Source organism: Nanorana parkeri, unplaced genomic scaffold, assembly GCF_000935625.1.
Source record: "Nanorana parkeri isolate BGI_ZX_2015 unplaced genomic scaffold, ASM93562v1 scaffold896, whole genome shotgun sequence".
In the NCBI taxonomy this organism is placed as follows: domain Eukaryota; kingdom Metazoa; phylum Chordata; class Amphibia; order Anura; family Dicroglossidae; genus Nanorana; species Nanorana parkeri.
In genome coordinates, this window is record NW_017307164.1 from 517497 (window position 1) to 541563 (window position 24067).

At 41.5% G+C, this 24067-nt stretch overlaps 1 protein-coding gene across 1 annotated transcript in view; it reads right to left on the reverse strand.

The window, feature by feature from the left end:
- The window catches only part of NOX4 (NADPH oxidase 4), a 148873-nt gene that overhangs the window by 95223 nt on the left and 29583 nt on the right, over positions 1-24067 (reverse strand). The window contains exons 4-6 of the mRNA XM_018565857.1: positions 18243-18327; positions 9109-9206; positions 8119-8146 (exon numbers count right to left, since the gene is read on the reverse strand). Of these exons, the coding sequence (XP_018421359.1) occupies positions 8119-8146; positions 9109-9206; positions 18243-18327 (211 nt within the window). The remainder of the gene's footprint in view (positions 1-8118; positions 8147-9108; positions 9207-18242; positions 18328-24067) is intronic.

The window sequence follows — 24067 nt, forward strand, 5'->3', positions numbered from 1 at the left end:
GCCTTATTAAAAACAATGCATGGAATGCAAGAACCGGTAAAATATAAGTTAATCCTCACAGAAAAATTAGCAGATGCATTGATTATGCTAATACACCAAAGCCGTGGTGGAACCCCTCTGCTCAGGTTCGATATTGACCTGTCCGAGTCTGTTTATTCTCTCTGCGTCTTTCTTAAATCTTCGAAAGCAGGTCACCTGGCTGTGTGCAATTACCCTACAGACCCAGATTTCCTTGTCGTCTAGAGTAGTAAGATTTTTTTTCAGCCACGTACAGCTAGAAAGCTGACCTTGATATAAAGTCAGTTCTTTACATCTGCAGAATTTAAATCACATCTGGAGCAAAACTACACACTGTTGCTAGGATATCCGTGCCATGGTGACTCATCTGTGTTTGCTGTATGTGTGCTTCATAGCAGTTTTATTAGTAGACATCTGGCATTAGTATTCCAAGTGCGTACAGTCAGATACTGCAAGGTAAGAATAAAATGATCCCTCTCTTATTACATGGAGGATGATGTCCCATGAGCAGTAGTTTACCAGGATGATAGGGGTTCTATGATACACCCAGGGCACAAGGACCATCCTTCTGCCAGTGACCCTCTATACCCCAGCAGCCAGGTAAATCTATTTTAGCATATATTCAATAATGTGTGTTGTCAGCTCAAACTGGAACTTAATTTGGTTGGGTGAGGAGGGGGAACCTCTTACTATAATGTGCAAGTATGCATATTATGGCACACTAACCTACTAGTGTGCCCTACTCCAGCACTCATTGTAGTTCCTCCATCCCTTACAATTGCCATCTTCTTCTAGGTCCCAGGTCATTTCTTTTTGGCCATTAGATGGCCACTGATGATGTAACCTCGTCCCTGGAAGCCAGCTACATTTTTATCATCTGGAAAATGCCAGTAAAGAATCAGAAGTGTACACTGCACTGTACATATGCGGCAGGGAGTGTACAGATAATGAAAAATCACTAGGGGCAAAGGGAAGATGTTTTTGGCAGAAGAGACTTTTTGCATGCCTCTTCTGTCCAATGGCTTTACCTCAGAGCAATTTGTTTTAGACTTCATAAAGCCATTTCAGTAATAGTGTAGATGCACATAGTTAAAATGCCTGTTAATGTTAATCTTGTTTCTATGTAGAGTTCATAAGTATATATGTACATGGGGTAATTATATTGTCTAGCACATACTCAGCCTATACTTTCTGTTCTCCAGTGCTACACAATGGCTGTTGCATCTCACAATGCAAGTCCATGAGCTTGTACAATGCACTCCCTTCAGAGTGGGGCTTCTTTTCAGCAGTTGTCAAGAAGAAAGGCAGAGAGATGTAGAGTGTTGGCTCACTCTGTGGGTGTATACTATTATTATTATTGTTATAATGATCCATATTATTTTAGATATTTAAAGCTACTTTTGAATTAATAGTGCCTGAAATTAGCCTTTATATTAGCGTCATATTATACACTGCATATTATTACTGGGATCCAGTAGGGTGGGTCCATCAAGTACTACTGTCATTCTTAAGTAGGGTATACAAACCTAAATGAACGTTCCTATGAAAAATCCCATCGGAACGTTCGATATTACCACCAGAGGCTTTGCAATTATTGTTGAAATTTCGTGTGATTTCCATTTCTATGTAACATTTGATTTTGGTATGAATGGCATTTCCCAAAACAAAAACCACATTCACTGTTAGAATTTCATTCGATCAAGAAAAATGCTCATTACTGCAGTCCAAATTGATCATCGATTTGACCCCATCAACCATTAGAAAGTCGAAGGATGGTTCCAAAATCAGTATTGTTTGTTGAAAATTCTGACTGTGTATACCCTACTTTACACTAGGAGCTAACGTGAGGGGCGTGCACAATAATAACATTGTCAATCCTTCGTTGTAAGGCAGGACATAAACCTAGTGCCCCAGTCTATGGGCTATTACATGTATAATTGAGTTTTCTTCTTCTGCCTATTGAATAAAAATAACAGATGTTGTTAACTTCTCTTCAAGCTGACATTGTTGATGTAGTAAACTTATCTTTACATAAAACAGTAAGTGATCAGCGCCAGTAAATGTAAAGAAGAGGCACTAAGCACTAAGGATATAGTGAATATCTAAAAATGTATAACAATATTGTGCCGAGCTAAGTGAACACCTTTTTATGGCGTTTTCTTGTATTAGTTGTGGTTTTTTTTTGTAGGAGCATATATATATATATATATTTTTAAATATATTTATTTATATTCTATTATTTTATCTTCATATTTTTTATATAGTTCATATTTGACACCCATTTTTATATTTAGATTTGTCTCTATTTTTAGATCATATGTGTATTATATGTCTTACTTCCCTTCTTCTGTGCTCCTGCTGACATACAATTCCACTCCTGCCTGTTCTTCCTTTTTGTGGTGTTATTTGGTTATATACGGTACTTTGAGTGCACGTATATCAGAGCCTTTATTATTATTATCATACAGGATTTATATAGCGCTAACAGTTTGTGCAGCGCTTTACAATATAAGGAAGCCATTACAGACACAATACAATTCAAGACAAGATGGTAAGGAGGGCCCTGCCCGTAAGGGCAGTTTACTGTTAAATAGTTCTTGAGACGTCGGTTGCTCCAGACCCCTGATGTAGTCACGTGTTAGACGTAATATACGTAGGGTGGAGCTTCAGACATCACTTCCTTTTTCCTCAGCTGAGCCGGACGAACGGGCGTTCAGTGCGCTCTTCAATTTGTATTGCTGGATCCATCTGGTTTTGTGCAATCTCTGTTTTATCTGCGATATTGGAAGTACGCATTTTATTCAATAAATGTTACTTTTGTTGGACGATACGCACTATGTCTTCTCCTTTATTCTCCCTCTGAAATGATGATGATACCTGCGATCTGAGGAGATTATCTTGCCTTCATTTATACGGGCATCCCTTCCCCAATTAAGAAGGGAAACGCGCTCTGAGACCTAGTTCTGTGGGTCTACCTCCCCAGGTGAGCACCGTTCTGTCACTAGCACTCACTGGGTGAAGGTTTGTCAAGATTTTGTGGTTATCGCATACTTGGAAGCCTTATCTGGTCCGGTGGTGGATTATCCTCTGCATTCTTCTTTGTACGATCACGATTGGTGTATATTGGACTTTTTTTATGGGATGTTGTATATATTATTGTGTATTTGTACTTTGTTTTAAGCATACACATGTGCTTCATTGTCATAAGAGATATATTTTTCATTGTATTTATTTATTCATTTAGCTTGGCACAATATTGTTATACAAACGTAGACACCCATTTTTATATTTAGATTTGTCTCTATTTTTAGATCATATGTGTATTATATGTCTTACTTCCCTTCTTCTGTGCTCCTGCTGACATACAATTCCACTCCTGCCTGTTCTTCCTTTTTGTGGTGTTATTTGGTTATATACGGTACTTTGAGTGCACGTATATCAGAGCCTTTATTATTATTATCATACAGGATTTATATAGCGCTAACAGTTTGTGCAGCGCTTTACAATATAAGGAAGCCATTACAGACACAATACAATTCAAGACAAGATGGTAAGGAGGGCCCTGCCCGTAAGGGCAGTTTACTGTTAAATAGTTCTTGAGACGTCGGTTGCTCCAGACCCCTGATGTAGTCACGTGTTAGACGTAATATACGTAGGGTGGAGCTTCAGACATCACTTCCTTTTTCCTCAGCTGAGCCGGACGAACGGGCGTTCAGTGCGCTCTTCAATTTGTATTGCTGGATCCATCTGGTTTTGTGCAATCTCTGTTTTATCTGCGATATTGGAAGTACGCATTTTATTCAATAAATGTTACTTTTGTTGGACGATACGCACTATGTCTTCTCCTTTATTCTCCCTCTGAAATGATGATGATACCTGCGATCTGAGGAGATTATCTTGCCTTCATTTATACGGGCATCCCTTCCCCAATTAAGAAGGGAAACGCGCTCTGAGACCTAGTTCTGTGGGTCTACCTCCCCAGGTGAGCACCGTTCTGTCACTAGCACTCACTGGGTGAAGGTTTGTCAAGATTTTGTGGTTATCGCATACTTGGAAGCCTTATCTGGTCCGGTGGTGGATTATCCTCTGCATTCTTCTTTGTACGATCACGATTGGTGTATATTGGACTTTTTTTATGGGATGTTGTATATATTATTGTGTATTTGTACTTTGTTTTAAGCATACACATGTGCTTCATTGTCATAAGAGATATATTTTTCATTGTATTTATTTATTCACTTAGCTTGGCACAATATTGTTATACAAACGTATCTTTATGTTGTGTTCTTCAAGGATTTTAGTATTTTTACAAGGATATGGTCATCCCCATATTTTATGCAATACAAATAATTCTGCATTTGTTTCTCTTTTGTGTATTATGTTATTTTTCTTTATTTATGGCATTGCCCCCATTTTCCATCCTTATAAAAAAAAAAGTATAAAAAAAAAAAGTCAGTTGGCATTGGATTGGTGGCTATGAGCAGCACAGACAGCTCAAGTTTTCACATATCAGATCCCGCTTCTTCCCCATGGCAGCAGATGGCGGCTTTGTAATGTTCCTGCTGTGTAAGAACAGAATCCAGCGGACATGCGAGTCACTAATAACCAGTTAATAAGGAGACGTCTGACACATCCCCCAGCAGCAGCCAGCAGCGAGATAATACACAGCTTGATTTTATCTTTCTTGTGATTCGCGTGTTTGTCTCTAAGCAGAAGCCATGAAAGTGTGTCAAAAACTCAGCAACAATATACACCAGTGCCTCAATCCCTCCTTGTACTCGGCAGTATAAAGACTCCCTTGACTTGTGCAGCTGCCGGTGGAAGGGAATTAAAATAAGATTTAATTCTGATGCCAGGAGGTGGGTGATAGAACTTAATTATAGCAATAAAACAAATTCTAGCTCAGAAAAGTCTATAAATGTTATATATCTGGAGTATCTATCTCACAAAAAGAAAACTGCAGCCTATGGACGACTCCAGATGTTCCTGCCTTCTCCATTGTCCATTCTTGTAGTTACCTTTTGGACTGACAGCTCTATTCTTCTATAAAAAATGAATGCAGACTTTCATTCTTACAGCAAACATCATCTAGATGCTCAGAAAGTGAGGAGAGCATGAGGTGAGATGGTTCTAGAAGAAACAGTTCAATGCTCATCTGTATGAGACCTTATCGACCAGTGCGTAGATCATAACCTTGTAGGACCTAGCTGACAGTGAGAGACCTTCAATGTCAAGTCCAGAGATTCAGAACATAGACCGCTCTCATAACACCAGGAGCTTTCTGCTTCAATCCGTGTTCTTTAGCATTCCGTGAGCATTTTAAATAGGGGTAAATCTAGAATTCAAGTCCATCCCTCTACAGACACAAACCAACCATCAGCTCTGTGTCTTAAAGCTCAAGCCAGTAGTCCTCAGATATTTTCCTCCAGGACTCCTCTGCGGTCTTACTCCTTCCTAGGACCTAGAACCAGGGAGATACCTTTCCATCTTCTGATGTGGCTACACTTCTGCAGCATCTCCACGCCAAACCTAGTGCCCAATCTTCCATCCCGCTCAACCAGCACTCCACTTGTTTCATTTCATTTCAGCACACAAAGATTCATTTGATGGCACCACTAATGAAAATGGAGGCTCAGACATATAAATGCTCATGGACTCTACTAATTACTTCTCATAAGCAGGAAATAGCAATACTTCGATTAGCACTTCGATTCATTTAACTCTTCTCAGACTGCTGCACCTTCAATCCTCAGCCACAGGAACCCTTTTTCCTGATTGAAGGGCAGTTTCCACCAATCAGAGAACAAAAACTAGGTTACGCAACTCTACTTGGGTAAATAGGGGCATTTCATTTAAATACTCTGACCACCTAATGACCTCCTTACAATCTGACCAGCAGTTTATGACCCCTATGCACCTTACAATCTCCTTTGATGTCATCTGATGCAGATAATAATTCTGCTCTGCAAAGGGCTAGATTTACCATTAGACCTAGAAGACCTAAGCCCCTAGACAGGGCCATTTTATTTCATTACCCCCAACACATAAAAGCATGCCAATACCAAATAGAGAAACAAAGAGGGAAAGGGTTACAGGTGGGGTGAGCAATAATAAGGCAATAATAGCAGTTAAAGGGAGTTTCACTGATTATTGAACATACATGTCAACTAGTTGGTAAAACATTTGATGGTAGTGTCATTACATAGATAATTTTCTCTATAGGTTGAACTTGATGGACATGTGTCTTTTTTCAACCTAACTACTACTAACTACTATACACCGTATATATCTGTGTTTTTAAATAAGGAAATTCTCTGAAACTACAGCAGCATTTTGATTTTTGTGACCTAAGCAATTTGTTAATTGGATGTTGTCTGCTCACAAATGTATATAAAAGGTGCTGTCTTGCTTGAGTCTCAGACTGACTTTCTGACTTTGTCTCTCTGTACTGCAAGCTACAAGCAATACAAATTGCTGAAGATACTTATTTTCTTCTCATTTGAATTTCTTTGACAGTTTTACTTAAACTATATCTAAACCCCAAAACAAAACGTAATATATTGCAGCTTACCAGTCATTACATGTTGTGGCTGCATTATTTATCTTTTCCAGGCTTTTTTCATTTATTTTACCTTGCCGATCCTGCCATAAACGCAATTCCTGTCCTAGGATGACAGCGCTCACTGTACTCAGGGCCGGATTAACATAGTGGCTACTGGAGCTCCACTGAAAATAGGCCCCACAGGCCGGCCTGGATAGGCACAATCAGGTAGAGGCACCGGTAGCCAGGGCCACCCTCGGGGGGTACGGTCAGTACTGTTGTAAGGGGCCCAGGCGGACAGGGGGGCCCGGGCTCCAAGCTATCATTTTTTCTTATGGAATTATATTAATAGTACCATTTGCCAGGTCCCGCCCCCCTCCCCACGCTATTGGTACCTTCCTCAGACGTGTTTGCAGGGGCGGAGCTTGCTTTCCCCGGGCAGAAGCACCGGAGATCGTGGCTGAAGAGGAGCATGTCTGCTACTCTGGAGGGCAAAGGTAAGTGTTTTGCAGACAGAGGCCCCGGGATTGGTGGGAGTTGTGATAGACACTGGGGGGGGAGAGAAAGAGTAAGAGAGACAGATCGACCGACGCTGAGAGCTTCTCAGCATTGGTCGGTCAGTCTCTCTCATGCTTCCATCCCTTCTCTCAGCATCGGCCAACTCAGGCAGCAAAAAGGCTAGGGCTGCCCCTGATCAGCATAATAGTCAAGCAACCACCCTTAGTTAGCTCAATGATGACAAGATCAAATGGTCTGATGAACAATTTGGAATGAACGTTCAAATGAAATTCCAGCATGTATGGTCTTCTTTAGACTAGGGTTTACCTTTAAGAAAGCCAAAAATAAAACAATTTAGGCATACACTGAGTGGCCAGATTATTATGACCACCTGACGTTTGTAGGCAAATTAGCTATAATTTGGCGCTGAAGTTGCTAGAGGGCCAGACTAATATAAATAGGGAAGCAGGTTGTTTACCACGACAGTAGAAGTGATTTGTTTCTGAAGATACGGGGAAACAACGCGATTTAACAGCCTTTGGACGTGGGATGATTGTTGGTGCTAGGAGCCATGGAGCGAGTATCAGAAAAACAGCAGAATTCCTTAAATGTTCAAGAGCAGCTGAATGCACTGTTCGCCGTACACTGCATCGTATGGGATATGGAAGCCGAAGGCCTGTTCCAACACCTTTGCTGTCTGCAGTTAACAAGATAAAACGTCTCCAATTCGCACAGGAACACAAGAATTGGACAGTTGAGCATTGGAAAAAAGTCATGTGGTCCGATGAATCACGTTTCCAGTTGCATCATGCAGATGAGAATTTGGCGGGAACAGCATGAAAGCATGCACCCCACATGCATGAGTACAACCCTTCAAGCTGGTGGGGGCAGTGTTATGGTTTGGGGCAGTGTTATGGTTCGAGGAATGTTTTCCTGGCATGATTTAGGCCCTTTAATTTGTGTGGAAATAATAATCTGGCCACTCAATGTATATAACATGTACACAATGCCAGGTTGCATTAGCAAAAAAACATCACGTATTCCCTATGCATGTCACTTACCAGTAGTGAAGATAATTTTCCTAGGATCCTGGGGAAAAAAAAAAAAAAATGTAATGAAACCACATGCTTGAAATTGCTTTGTGTCAGGAATCCAATCAGAGACTCCTTAAGCCGCCTAAATTTAATTATTAAGACACAAAAACACTGACAAGGCAAATAGTGACAAATGACACATTATTCTGAATGAATCTTCATTTATTCAGCACCCCACTCCTCGATCTCCTGTCATCTCCGGGATAAAATACGTGACAAACATTGTTCAGTCATTCCTCTTGATAAATGTGCGCTGTGAAATAAATGTCCTCTTGTTTTCCTTGCATTGAACTCTAATCTCTACATAAAAGTCATTTTCCACTAAAGGGGGCCATGCTTGATGCCGTTGACACTTAAAGGGGATTTCCATTGCACGGCTCACACACAAGAGTTTTTGTAAGACCCTAAACCGCACATGTGGTCGTTTCTCTTAGTCGTTTTTTGTACGGTATTACATAGTTACATAGTTACATAGTATTTGAGGTTGAATAAAGACATTAGTCCATCAAGTCCAACCTATTAGGATCTCATTCTAGGAGTACCCGTACCCCTGTATATTACGGTCCCTTAAGAAATCGTCCAAAAGTTTAGACTTTGTTTGACTCTTATGCCATAAAACCTATTTTCCATCCAGTTATCATTTTTTCTATGAATTCTTCACTGACTGACTGACAGGTATCGGGAGTTAAGCCGGCTACACATATGAGCACATTTATAGACATTTCTAAGTAGCCCTGTCTGCCACCTCCTGCCCTATTCATTTGAAAAATGGAAGGAGCCGGGTGGAAAATGGTGGGCCAACAATGCCTGCAACCAATCAGGTGTAACACTGTTCAGGTATTTTGACAGCCAGTGGGGCCATAATGATTCTCAGCAATTTCCAGGAAGTGTTCCATGTTTTTCTCACACAAACGCTTTTACATGACACCTTAACATGAGCATTAAATCAACACTAACCTCATTTTTGTACCGCGCCACATTAAGCGCAGTGTATTCGCTGTTGTAGTTTGTAGAAAAGTTGATAGCGTTAATTACATGAGCTCCAACATGCAAGGCTGTAGGGAAACAAATAGCATACATTAGCCTAAAGAAAACACCATGGCATACAGGGAGAGATTTGTAAAAGGCATTTCTAGAATCTGTGGAGAAACACAGCAATCATATTCTTACAGAATTAAAGATCTAACCCAATCACAAAATTATACTTCATCTGTAGGTGGATGGGCTCAAGCTAAATTACACAGAAGGCAGATCTGAGACTCTACTTATCTGCCATGCATCTCTCTCTCTTTCTCTATCAAATTTCTGTTTTATGTTTAATCAAGTAAAATGCAGCAAGACAAGAGAGACTCCCTGGTGGCAGAGCTTCTAATGGACTCTGGACAAATTGCCAATAAGGGTATATTTATGAAGTGGCAAATCACTGCACCTCCAATCATTGCATGTGTTGTCATTAGCTGGTTAGTAGATTTGATGTATTCACACCTGAATGTACCCGAGCAGATCACATTTGCTGATGTTTAGCCATCATCTTACCATATTTATAGCAGAACACTAGTCAAAAATAACAAAAAATGTAAAAGCCCATTAAAAATAAAATAAAAAGGCAGTGTTTGCTGCAGTGTTCGCTGCAGTGTTCACCTTCAATCTGGAGCAGCCACTCACAGTACCTCTTTTCTGCCACTAGATGCCCTCAGTCTTTTGAGTGAGGGCATCCAGTTACACTGACATGGTCTGTGAGTGGACAGTGAAGGAGAAGCAGCACATTGATGCCCACATCTCTCAGTCACTCTGCTTTCTCCTTCTATAAGCATGAACTGAGTGGCTCCTTGTACTGCTTCCCCCATCCTACTCTGAGCTCTGCTGAGCAGAGATTACAAGAGGGTGACACTTCAAATTCAGGTACTTAAACTGCTTGCATAAAAAAAAAAAATACATTTAAAGATGAACTCTGGGTATAGAAAACAATGTACCCTTGCAGTGAGGCTAGCGCTTGCTTTGGCTAGGGGGCTCAAATAAAGTTGTATTGCTTACCTGATCCTCGGTTCCATGGCAGTCAGCGCTCAATTCCCTCGCCCTCTGCTCTGGCTATGCTCAAGTGAATAGACCTGTGATGACGCCAGTGGTCCTCAGACTGCTGAAGCCCAGGGGAGAAGAGGCTGCAGAGACCAGTCCAGCAGCCTGGGGGGAGCCAATGGGACCAATGATAAGGTGAGTATATCTGCCTTATTTGAACCCCCTAGACAAAATTAGCACTTAAAGTGACATTAAAGTCACCCCCCCCCCATGCTGCTTTGAGGACTTACCTTAAATGACACCTCTTGATCCGATCATCTTCTTCTTTCCAGTAGTTTTCAGAAGTCCCTCCAGCGCTGGTGGCGGTCTCTGATCCATTATTGACTGCTGTGTCTTCCTGTCCCGCGGTGTCTGTCCGTGTGCATTCTCCCGGAAGCGTGCATTCACCTCCACTGTGTCTCTCCTCTTCTTCTCCCCGAAGACCTCTACTGCACATGCGCCTACCCTCTCATCCTTCACGGCCCTTCAAAAATCTATAGATCTTTAGACGGGAGCGAGCGGCGGAGACACAGGTAAGTAATTACAGAGTTGTTAACTTTTTAATTTTTTTATGCTTTTGCATATGTCTATTGCTTGCTAGCAGTAGATATATGTAAAAACAAAAGTAACTTTAATTCTACTTTAACTCTTGCAGTGCAGGGGTAGTCCAACTGCAAGGGAACGATTTTCATTTTCTCTTTATTAATAATATATTAATGAATAAAGAACTGGGTGATGTTTTCCAATGATGACCCATTTGAATGCAGACCAGCACTGTAACAAATGCAAATCTAGAGGTCCAATGAGCAGCCAATGCAGTTTAATCCAGACATGCACATCCGTGCCCAGACCACCATTTTTTATAAAGGCGCCCCCGTGTCTTATGAAGGAATCTCAGCTGATCTACATCACAAAGGCAGTTCCTTGTCTGTGAACTGAGGAACATCGTTGTAACATCTTTGAACATGATTAAATCCAATGTTAAACACATATGGCTGCTTGTCTCCTGACATTATAAAACAGAAGAGCGAAAAGCTTGATGTCCCACAAGGAGCAATTCAGCGACAATAAGCAACAAAGCTAGCAGGGAGCTTGGAGCCTATTGAGATGGAATTAGTTTGCAGTGTGTATTGTCACAAGTGGAACGGGGAAGAGGTCACATGACACCGCTGTCCGCAGATAACTGACTTCGGTATCAGCAGCTAGATAATTACCAATTGTGGTTCTCCCATCTGCTGTGGACTTATAGCCAGACAATGACATCATCTGCAATCTGCAGGAAGTTTTGACTCAGACTAAATAAAGGGAAAAATGAAACGCATCAAGGCCGAGCAGACAGAAAAAAAAATTGCCTTTCGGATCGCGTATGCATTTCATTCAGTTGGTGTAAGTATCTGAAATTTGTTTTAAGCAGACTATGCGCATTCTAATTTGATTGCACTATATTCTTAGATCTACCAATAACTACTTATTAAAAGGCTTGCTGATTGAATGTAAGGTGTGCCCTCGTGTCATACAGTTGTGATAAATCTAAAGGTGCCCATACACTGCACGATTCTCGTACGAGAATCGCGGGAAATCCCGCGATCGTACGAGAATCGTGCAGTGTATGGAAGGCGTGCGACCGTTTCTACTGTATGGTCGCACGTCTTCCGTCAAACAAGCAGGCTGGAAAACCCGCCGGGAATCGTACGATTCTCGGCGAGTTAGTGGCCTGCTTGTTTGACAACTGCCGAACGGGCCGGTGTGTGCACACACACACTGCCCATTTGCCGTCATCGCAAGCCCGCCCCTCATTGCAGTCATCGCAAGCCCGCCCCTCTGAGGGGCGTGCTTGCGATGATCGCAAGTACGATCTGCCTGTCCAAGATGGGCAGATCGTACTTTTTTAAAGTATTTTACAAGCCTCGCAAGACAAAAGTCTTGCAAGGGTTGTAAAGTGTATGGGCACCTTAAGGGTCACCATACATTTATTGATTATTGGTGTTTATATAGCACCAACAATTTACATAGCACCTTACACACTGCACATTCGCATCAATCCCTGCCCTCAAGGAGCTTACAATATAAGATACCTTACTCGCATATAGGGCTGATTGAAAGCCAATTATCTTACCAGCATGTCTTTGGAGTGTGGGAGGAAAATGAAGTACATGAAGGAAACCCACGCAATTGCGACCGGGCCTTGGCGTTCTGCCACTTGGGGGAGCCTAGCGAGGAAGAAGAGGGCCCCCCCGAGAGAGTGCCGCTCCTTCCCTGCTACACAGCCCCTGCAGTACGGGCAGCTGTGCGGCAGGGATGGGAGAGGCTGTCACCAGCAGAATATGCTGCAGGCACCTACGGGCAGCACATTCTGCTGTGTAAGGACCCGACCCTCTTAGCCCCTCCCCCTGACCAGGGAGATGAGGAAGAGAGAGGGGAGAGAGGGGCTGCAGAAAATGCCCTGATACTAAACGCAGATAGCGGTGTTCTGTCGTGAACGCCGATGTAGTCGAATTTGCCGACCTCAGCATCTGCGCTTGCGCACAGACCAATATTATCGAGGAAACGGATCTATTCACAAAGTATTTCGTTTAAATTGTTAATTGTGACCGTTAATAATATTCCAACCGTCATTTACAGCCATGGACTGCATATCATTAACAGTCACAATTAACCATTAAAAACAAATACTTTGTAAACAAATGCCGGTTTCCTCAGTAATCTGTACGCAAGCGCAGATACTGGGTCAGCGTTCTCGACAGAACACTGCACTAAAATTTTAAACAAGCAGCTGCCTGAGGTCCTGCGCTTGCTGGGGACCTCGGCAGCCTTCCTGTAAACCATGCAGTGCCATGGCGGTTGGGGGGGGCATTCAAGGCTTCTTGCATCGGGGACCTGAAAGTTCTAGTTATGCCTCTGCAGGGAGAACTTGCAAACTCCAGATAGTGTCCGTACTGGGATTCAAACCAGGGACCCCCAGCACTACAAAGCAGAAGTGCTAACCACAAAGCCATTGTGCTGCCCGCATGTTACAATCTGACCATATAATCTTTGTACAATCAACTTTAGATTTACTAAAACTAAGAAAGTTTTAATAATATTTGTCGTCATATTGCTTATCACATAAGGCACTTGGGTCACAGACACAAGGAAATGTTTTCTTTTTAATAATAGACCTTGCCACATTGCTTAATTTATTAGGTATTTGGGTCACAGTCACAAGAAATGAACCTCTTTTCACAATGAGAGAGTCAAAGAAAGGAATCTTTCATTAATTTCGGAAACACTATATATTAAGGTCTACTAAGGTTAATGGTGAGTATTAGTTTAATAGGGAAATGGATAGTATAAGTGAAATTGGTTAAATGAAGGCACTCTTTTATGAATATTGAAAAACTTTTTTTATACTGATTACTACATAAGGTGCAGGGGTCACAGCTATAAAGAATGAATCACTTGGGCACTACAATAAGAGAACCTATGATAAGGCCCACTTGTTAATTTGGGGAATGTAATCTATCAAGGTATATCATAGTTTTATTGAAGATTGATAGTTTAAATGAAACTTGTTAAACACAGACACTTTTCTCACAAGGGAATTTTAATAATAGCTTTTTTCTATACTGTTTATTACATTGTTGACGGTTTGGTTACACTAAAGTGTTTGTATTAACTGTATATTTGTTTATTTATTGTGGAAAATAAAAGACTGTGTAAAGAGATTTACTAAAACTATGTAATTTACTGCCTCTCCAAAAAAAAGTCACCACCTGGATTTAGCTAAGCAAATAGGTCAGAGCCCTCCATTGGATACTAGGTCTAGGTTCAGCAATGTTATGTCCCACCAAAAATGAGGTCAGCTGCCTACCTGAATATAATGAATGACCAGGTTTTTCCATCAATGGGTTTTTTTCTTCCCTGATGGCAAAATTGGGCATATTCCAAGATGACAATGCCAAGATTCATCGGGCTCAAATTGGGAAAAAGTGGTTCAGGGATCATGAGACATCATTTTTACACATGGATTGGCCACCACAGAGTCTAGACACTAACCCCACTGAGAATCTTTGGGATGTGCTGGAGAAGATTTTACACAGTGGTCCGACTCTCCCATCACCACTACAAGGTGAAAAATGAATGCAACTCTGGATGGAAATAAATGTTGTGACATTGCATAAGCTTATTGAAATGATGCCATGGCGAATGCGTGCCGTAATCAAAGCTAAAGGATGTCCAAAGAAATATTAGAGTGTGTGACTTTTTTTGTGGACAGGCAGTGTATAATGACCCTTTCAAATCTGTCCAACCAATATGTATCCATTCAGACAGGCCCTTGCACTACACAGCTGTCGGTAGGTTATATCAGTGGTCCCCAACCCCCGGGCCGCGGCCCGCTACCGGTCCGTGGATCAAATGTTACCGGGCCGCAGGCGAAGCAGCGCTCCCGACTCTGCTCTGCCCAGAGTTATATGATCAGTTTGTAATGGGTGTGGTGAAGACTCTGGCAGAGGCTGTAGCACTGGAATAATGCAGAGGTAGGAGAGATGTATCACTAGAGAGGTATAGATACTACCACTTCTACTGCGGTACACTTTCAGATGGAATCATTTTTACGACTGACACTGTTGTTTGAAAGCAGGCCCATACTTTAATGTAAAATTTGGCTAACAGAGATTCATTAGTAAAGTTCAATGTGAGGAAGCAACCATTAAAAATATATCTTCAGCATATAATATCCAAATAGAGACAGTAGGGTACCACTGCACGTGTAACTCGTTATATATATATATATATCTCAGCAGAGCCTATCAGGAGACACTAAATGATCCTAGGAATATCCAGCCCAGTCTTGCCTCTGATTTTTGGGTTACACCGGTGATGTCCTCAAGGGACGGGGTCTAGACCTGGGAAGCGCTGTCCAGTGATATCTTGTTCCTTCAATAATAAGGCAGCCAATTTGCAGCCACTTAGCACTAAGAAACAGATGATAAAGTGTGTCTGGGCGAAATAGCAGCTGCAGAATGTGTACTGCAAATTCCATACTGTTTACAACAGACTTGTCTTGCACTCTTGGAAAACTAAGGTTATCTGCACCTAGGTCAGCTACAAATGTCAATTGACTCCAAGCAAAGGAGCTTTAATACTGTGTATACACTTTTCTAACCATTTAAATCACTTTCAACCAGCTTTCAACCTCTAACATTGTCCATACTCTTCTAGCAATTTTCTAACAATTTCAACAATTTCAATTACTTTCAAACAGCTCTTAATTGCAAAAGCAATTAAACTGGTCAAAAAATGCTTTTCATCATAGTAGGGACAAAGCTTTACATCATCACCCTAAAAAAAAAGGAAAGCATGCCAAGTCTACGAAAGTGGGATTATCCTTGGCTTCTAGCCTTTAGGTGAGCCAGCATTACTATATGTCAGTGTGGACCTCTAAACCTAAGCATGCATAGTCTAATAAGAGTTGTAGAGCCATTAGGCAGTGACGTAGTACAGTTTTCTAGACATCCTTATCCTATTATGTCACTGCCTTATAGCTCTGGGACTATGCTTTTATTTACTCTACTTGGAACAGTAGGCAATTGAAGGAGAGGTTGGGACTTCAATAGTAACAGAAAGATGTAAATGAGCAGATAAAGACGAGGACAAGGAGAAGAAGATAGGGTTTTGAAGGAAACCAAGGATGTAATAGGTGAAGTGGAAAAAGGAGGAGGATAGTTTGCTGCACTTCTGATGGGAGAAGGAGTGAAATAAAGCCGGTGGAGGAAAATAATGAAATCCCTGTGCCTCCCTGTGAGGCTTGAGGATGGAGATGACATAGAGCAACTTCAGCATGAAGCATGGTGATCTTTTCTGAAATGGACTAGTAGCTATTATATCAAGTAATGCAGAGCAAGGAGCTTCAGACACAGTTTGCTGCAATTGGATTAAAGGTTCTCTAGCTGTGAAGACTGCAAGTACTTGGTCCTTTTATTTTTGGAGTCTACTACATCCTGGGTGTCCGGCCCCTAACCCTCTCTCCCAAAGTTCTTCAATAAAAGTTCATCAGCATCATATCATATGTGTTTTAACAATCTCCAATATAGCGTCGTCAAGTGCTGTTGGGACAGCAATGGAACTGTATACCCTAGAGAGGCTAGGAGGGCCGAATTCATCCAATGGCTCCTTTGGGGGTGAGTGCTACAGGTGTAACACAGATTAGAAAGAAAATGTAATTACCAAGTGCCTGATTGGAGGGGAAGAGAGAGCATGGTATGGGTGTAACACAGATGGGGAAGAAGAATTGGCCTAGTGCCTGGGTGGAGAAGAAGGTAGAGCAGGGTATAGGTATAGCACGGATTGGAAAGAAGAAGTGACCTAGCTGCTGATTTGAAGAGAAAGGCAAGCGGGATATGGGTGTAACATAGAAGAAGAAGTGTCTTAGTGCCTGAGCGGTGGAAGAGGGACACAGGGTATGGATGTAACACAGATGGGGTAAAAAAAAAGTTACCCGAGTGCCTGAGTGGAGGAAGCGGAAGAGTAGGGTATCGATGTTAAATGGATGGGGAAAAGAAGTGATATAGTGCTTGGGTAAAGGAGGAGTGAGAGTGGAGTATGAGCGCAACACAGATGGGGGAAGAAGAAGTATCTTAATGTCTTAGTGGAGGGAGAGTAAGACAGTGTATTGGGTGTAACAGAGATGGAAAAAAAAGAAGTGACAGAGTTCCTAAGTGGAGGAAGAGAGAGACAGGGTATTGGATGTAACATAGATGGGCCAGAAGTTATAACCTAGTTCCTGAGTGGAAGAGGAGGGAGAGTGGAGTATGGGTGTAACACATATAGGAGAACTTGGTAAGGAAAGCCCCAGTGCAGCTCCACTTGGTAAACTTCATGGACCTAAGGCTGGACAGTGTACATACAATGGGTGAAAGTCAATATCAGCAGTATAATGGCTCTCCTATGTGACATATCTATACCGGTAATCCTTTTCTTTCTTTAACTTTTGTCACGCCTCATGCATTTATTTTAGAGTTAAGACATGCTTAAATACACTGAATTCAGCACTGCTTTTATTGACTGCACCATGCAAACAAAATCCCATTACACGGAAAATTAAATAATAGTCAATTGTGTGCTTTCTAAAAAAAAAATCTTGATGTGGTTGTATATCTTATTCTGACTGTTTCCATGGCTATGTATAGTACGAATAATGTGGGAGTTGATAAGGAAAGCTTGATCTGACCTCCACCATGTTGCAAGGCATAATTCATCTTACAAACGTCCCCTAAAAGAGCAATCACTTTCATGCCAGCTAAATTTGTGAAGACACCAGCAGATGTTGTTATTACATTTGCTAATACTTAAAGTGACACTAAACTCAGGAGTTTAGAAACTGCAATGGACTACAATCTCAATATAAATTAGTAAACTAAATATGAGCTTGTAGTCCACCATGGGAGTGAGCTTGGAGTGGTGGCTAGTTTACAACACACACAGAGACCATGGGGAACAAAAGTTGCCACCGCTCCAAGCTCATTCCCGTGATGGACTACAATCTCACATTTAGTTTACTAATTTGTATTGAGATTGTAGTCCATCACTGGAGCGAGCTTGGAGAGGTGACTACTTTATAACACACACAGGGACCATGGGGAACAAAGGTAGTCACCCTCCAGAAGGAAGGACAGTATTAGTACCAATTCAGAGATATTTGAGGATCTACAGCCGAGTGATACACAAATAAAAAAACTTGAATACATTTTTAAGATTTAACTCCTAAATTTAGTGTCACTTAAAGCTTTGGCTATAGATACAAGAATAAATTGCAATACACATATGTAGTGTTTTACCATGCCTTGTGCTAAAGCGTGTAACCCAAGGCATGGTGGTATAAATAGCTGGAAGAGAGGGATGGACAGCTCTGTGAGCCAATCATCCTGTGTTACATTGACAACCAAACAAATCTGAAAATAAACATCACCATAAACCAAAATAAATTACCTTATATTACTGAAGATGTTGTTGAAAATAACAGTAAAGGATATTAGTAAAGGTTTATAGAAGTTTACCTGTAAACAAACATATTGCAATGCCACAAGCAGCATGGAATGATTTGTATTTGTCCAGCAATCTTCTAGTTTTCCGACTTACAACCTTTAGAAAGGCAAAAGTAAACACAGATTATGGCCAAAACTCAACTCCACAACTGTACTCTACATTCAATATTATCTAAACCAAACTTTGAAAACCACTTGAAGTATCTCAGTTGTGCTGAATTGCTTTCAGATTATGTGTAACACATTTTTTAACTCAATATTCCAGTAAGCCTCTTACTGTCAACCAACACTCCATCCTGGCATCTCCAAAGAATAAATTGTTCAGGTGCCAATGGAGCAGTCTGCGGCAGCAGCAAGAGCCTGCCTATGGCACCATCCTAATTGTTTGTTGACACAAGTGGCCATATGGTTAACATGACACTAAACTCAGGATTTAATTACTAATAATGCATTCAAGTACCTTAACTAGTAACAGAAATGTATTTTATTTGTGTATCACTCTGCTGTGGATCCTCAAATCATCTCTGACCCTGTCCTTCCTTCTGGAGGGTGGCTACTTTTGTTCCCCATGGTCCCTGTGTGTGTTGTAATGTAGCCAATGCACCAAGCTCACTCCCATGATGGATTACAATCTCACGTTTAGTTTACTAATTTGTATTGAAATTATAGTCTATCCCGGGAGCAAGCTTGTGGAGCGACAGGTGGCTGCTTTACAACACACACAGAAACCATGGGGAACAAAAGTAGGCTCCCTCCAGCAGGAATGACAGTGTCAGCACCAATTCAGAGATGATTTGAGGATCTACAGCCGAGTGATACGAAAATAAGATCATTTTTTGTTAATAGTTAAGGTACTTGAAGGCATTTTTGAGGTTTAACTCCTGAGTTTAACTTTTCTTTAATGATTTATTTACCATTTGCGTTCATTGTCAACTTATTCCATATGAACTCCATAATTTGTGGCTGTTTTATGAAAGATGTGCTACAATGATCCTTTAACCCTTGGATCTTATGCACACCCGATCTGCAAACTCCACCGGCATAATTAGCAGTAAGAAATTTTCGTATCAACAGAAAACTGCACAGGGTAAAACAGAAGCTATCCTCAAAAAGGCATTTGTGCTTAGCCAACATTAGTTGTAGCCTAGGCTGGAAGGACTGCCCACAGCCACCAGCACATCATGTGCCAAGGTACCATTCTGCCACCCTACCTGCCAGATTGTTCCATCCAAGTCCTCAATGTTGCTGCCTCGTGGCAGTTTGTGCATTTTTATTTGTAGAACAGTGTATTTTGTACTTGAAAATGGAGGATGAAATTTCCGCCACCATCATTTTTCAGGGCAGAAAGACTTTAGAACTTACCTCAAGTAATTTTGTAGCACATTTCGGGAAAGTTTGTTCGACTTTCTAATCATTAATGTGGTCAAATCGATGATTGATTTGGACCGCAGTAAAGAAAAAATTCAAAGGCACATGATGGAAAATGTTTCTTGATTGCACGATATTCTGACGGTGAATGTGGTTTTCAATCGAAAACTCCATTCATTAAATAAAAATGAGAATTAAATCAAATTGTGAATCAAATTCATGTTTGGTGTTTGTAGTGCACTCAGGAGCACATAACCTGTATATGTAGACACCTCCCATGGCTGCTTTTAACGATTTAGGCCAGTTGTTCTACTTGATTTCCAGCACAGGTCCACCTTAAAGACCCACACTGCACAAGTTTAAAATAAATGTCAGGAGTTTGAATGACATTAGACTATCCTCCCGGAATCTGTTAAATTGTGATCTCGAAAATCCTTCGCAGTATCAGCTGCGGGAAGCCCACAAGATGACATTTATACAGCTGGCTTATGTAGGAGAGGCAGGTTTAAAAAGGATAGGTGTAATTATGTACATTGTCATGCAAATCCTTCCTGATTGTATCCTTGTTTGCCAGATGCCACAGACCTGTGACCTTCACATTTAATTAAAACACATGTACAGTGCATGAGGTCAGGCTGGAAGGAAATGAATGTGTATTAAATGCAAATGTACTTTACTTGTATTTAACCATACAGCAATCTATTCTTCAAGCATATCTAAAGCCATTGGTAGCATTGACTCCATAGCGACCTGCTGAGATGTTGGGTCCTCCTGCGGCTCCCTGTGGTGACCTGCCTTGAAATGAACCCAGACTCACCACCTCAACAGTAAGGATGCAAAGGAATTTAATAGGGCCTTGACAAGCCTGCAAAGGGAGTTTGGTTTTAGCTAAGGATGCACCAATACTAGTATTGGTGCCGATACCGAGTATTTGGCAGAGTACTCGCACTCGCTCAAGTGCTCTGATACCGGAACTTCCGGTCAGAGGGAAATTTCCCTCTGACTGGCTGTGCCGAGGGAGCATGGAGCCAGCTTCCAATCAGGAAGCCGGCGGTGGGTTATGACCCGCCTCCTGGCTTCCTGATTGGCTAGGAAGCAGGCTTCACATGTTGCTAATCAGGCTGTCTTCCTAACCAATCAGGAAGCCAGGTGGCATGTAATGACCCACCTCCCGGCTTCCTGATTGGTTGGGAAGCTAGGCTGCCTATGCACAAGTGAACCTGTCCTCCTAGACAATCGGGAAGCCGGGAGGCAGGTAATGACGTGCCCCCCGGCTTCCTGATTGGCTAGGAAGCCAGCTTCACTTGTTGGTAGGTATCCTGGCTTCCTGACCAATCAGGAAGAAGGACGGCATCTCATGACTCGCCACCCGGCTTCCTGATTGGTTAGGTAGCCAGGCAGCCTCAGCAAATGAAGTAGGTGTTCTTTCGCTAGAACACCGGTTTCACAGGTTGTCAAAAGCCGGGCGACGGGTCATGAACTGCCTCCCGACTTCCTGATAATCTGGACACATGGCACCGCTACTCGGTATCGGCAAGTACCGGCAAAAAAATATCGGTACTCCTACTTGATACAGAAAAAAGGGTATTGTTGCATCCCTAGTTTTAACAATTGCATCAATAACAGCAATAACCTGTTATTAAACACTGGCACAAGTAATAGCAAGATACATAGGTAACAATACAATAACCAAGTAGCTATTGAAGGGAACTCCATTGTAGGCAACAATCAGTATGGCCTATCTATTACTTTTATGACCCTAACTAAACCAGTGGCCAGTGAAAGAATGGATATAAATTATACTGGTAGTGGGTCCTTAACTTCCGCAAAAACACTCAGTCTAAAAGGGAGGGTATGTGTAATCCACAGTAATGGAGTTAGCGTAGCAGTTTCGTTAATCAACTCGAATCACAACAGTCAAATGCCCACAACAGCAACACGATGGGATAGTATAAAGATGGCCAGAGGTCTCTCACCCCTGGTGGTGGATAAGTGTACCCTGGTTAACAGTCTGTTACCATGTCCTCGCTGTAGGCCATTTGAGAGTCTTCTCCACACAAAGGCTTTCCCCTCTGAAGCATGTTCTTTCCCTCTTTGTGGAGTCCTCAGTGCAAGTCCTGAGCAGGCCTTCTGGGATCCTTCCCTTACTGCAGAATGCAGCGCAGTCTCTCCAGGTTCTGCACACTAAGTCTCTTCTTCACATATACTTTGCCCTGCACACACAGCAGTTCTCTAGGTTCTGAGTCTCTGCAGCCAGCACACAGCAATGGAGCAGTCCATGTGCAGATCTCTCCACAGCACAGCTCACAGTATTCCACAACTCTGCCTTGTGGCTCTTCTCCTGAGCTTCTTTTTCTCCCACTTTTACTTTCTCCTTTTCTCAGTACCAGTGGGAACTGCTAAAGGACCAGCTGGCTAAAGCAGCCAATCAGCATCCTTGTCTGATCTTCAACAAAATAGCCACCAAGCCTCCGTTACTGAGGACACTTTCTCTTCCAACCTGGAACTCCCTGTGTGATTGTTACATCACCTCCTGTTTGTGCCTCCTCTCCTCCCTTCACCTGAGCTAAAGGGACTGCCGGCCAGGCTACACAACCCTTTTTATTTTTGTTTTGGATAGAGTAGTGAATGGTTAAAACCAATTGCAATTTTTTCTGATGAGTGAATCTATCCAGCAGTTTCAAACCCCTTACTACTATTATTAAACCTAAAAACAAACATTTTGGCTTTAGATACACTTTAGATTGCCTTTCATACTCTTCATGAATTAAGCCATTCCTCTTTTTGAAACAACTTCGATCTTCCCTTACTTTCTAGGTGTCTGGCAATGGTCAAAGAACATATAGAAAGATATAAAGGGGAAATAGACAGCAATAAAATCCCAACAGTGAATTTAACACTTCCTCACTTTTCACAAAGAGTTTTTGCTGTAGATACAAACTACGTGCACTTTTGCCACCTTCCCCTGCCCTAACCTAACCCACCCTCCACCCAATGACTGCGGTTCTGCTGTTTGTCTACGTCCAGAGCTACAAGTCTTCACTGTCCTGGCCACACCTGAGTATTACAACCTCATATACTTCGATGGGACAATCTCTGACCATCGAACATAGAAGTCTATAGGGCACTAAAGCGCAGGTGTGGCCAGGACAGTGAAGACTTGCACCAATGGATGTAAACAAACAGCAGAACCAGAGACTTCACATGGAGGTAAATATGCATCTGTGAAGGGGAGGGTGGGTAAGGTTAGGTCAGAAGCAGGGGGCAAAAAGGATAAATGCACTTTGTTTTAAGGTGTGCTTATCCTTAAAGTGCTATGCTACATCAGAGATTTTAATGTGTTACTGAGAGATTTAACTATATTGTGGCAGTCACCTAATTAGGCTAAAGCTACACAAGAGAATTTTATTATCACAGCAATTAATCACTAAGCAGATAAAAGAAAATGGCTCCCTACTGAGTAAGCTACATAATAAGCATTTAGTAGCATGGAGTAATGATTAGAGATGAGCTCAGGTTCGGACCAATCCTAGTCCAAACTTGAGCTCCTCCAAACCTGTAGGGGACATGGGACCACCCACCTAATCAGTTTCGGGAAGGGCCATCCTGGGGCACTTATCAAATTGAATAAAACACATTCAATTGTATAATTTGACAAACCAAAGGTAAACAAATAAGAGAAATTCATTGTTAGAGTTTACATACACTTTAAATGCATATCCTTAACAGTTCAATATCCAAATATAAACATAACATAATATAAACATAACACTGATCAATGAATGAGTATAAATATACAACTAAAAAACACAAACACAACACAAAAGGGATAAAATAGAATGAAATCAGGATAATAGGTTTACGTACGTCTTTTAATTTGTATCCCCAGAGCTCCTGATGAGTGCCCTGGTTGTTAGAGTTTCTTGTAATCTTCGTAAGCTCCAAAATCAGCAGTAAAAGTTTGGAAAACCACAGTTTGGATTGTGGCATTGTACTTCTACTGGATTATCCTAAGCTGAAATTTCCCTCTACCTACACTTACATGGCAATAAAGTAAATTAGGCTCTAAGACTGCAGAAGCAGTTCTCTTTGATGTTTATAGCTCATTAAAACTTGCTTAAAGGGCCAGACAACCCAAAAGTCATATCAGTAAAAGACAGAGCCTGGTGTGCAGAGTCAGCCGCTGACTTGTAATATCTCTTGGATACTCCATCTTCGAGATAATTAATTATTTGGTTAATGGCCCTTTATAATCATCCTTATAGGCATCCATGAGGAAAACAGTGAATGCCAATGGGTATTTTTTATTCAGTTTTGATGAGCATGGGATGTGTTTTAAATCCTTTCATGAACAGGAGTTATTGAAGCCTAGATCTAATCTAAATTCCCATATCTGATTTAGCAGTATCATTTTTCATTCGTTAACTTAACAATAATTTGCCTAGCTAACAAAATTTGACATTGTTTTT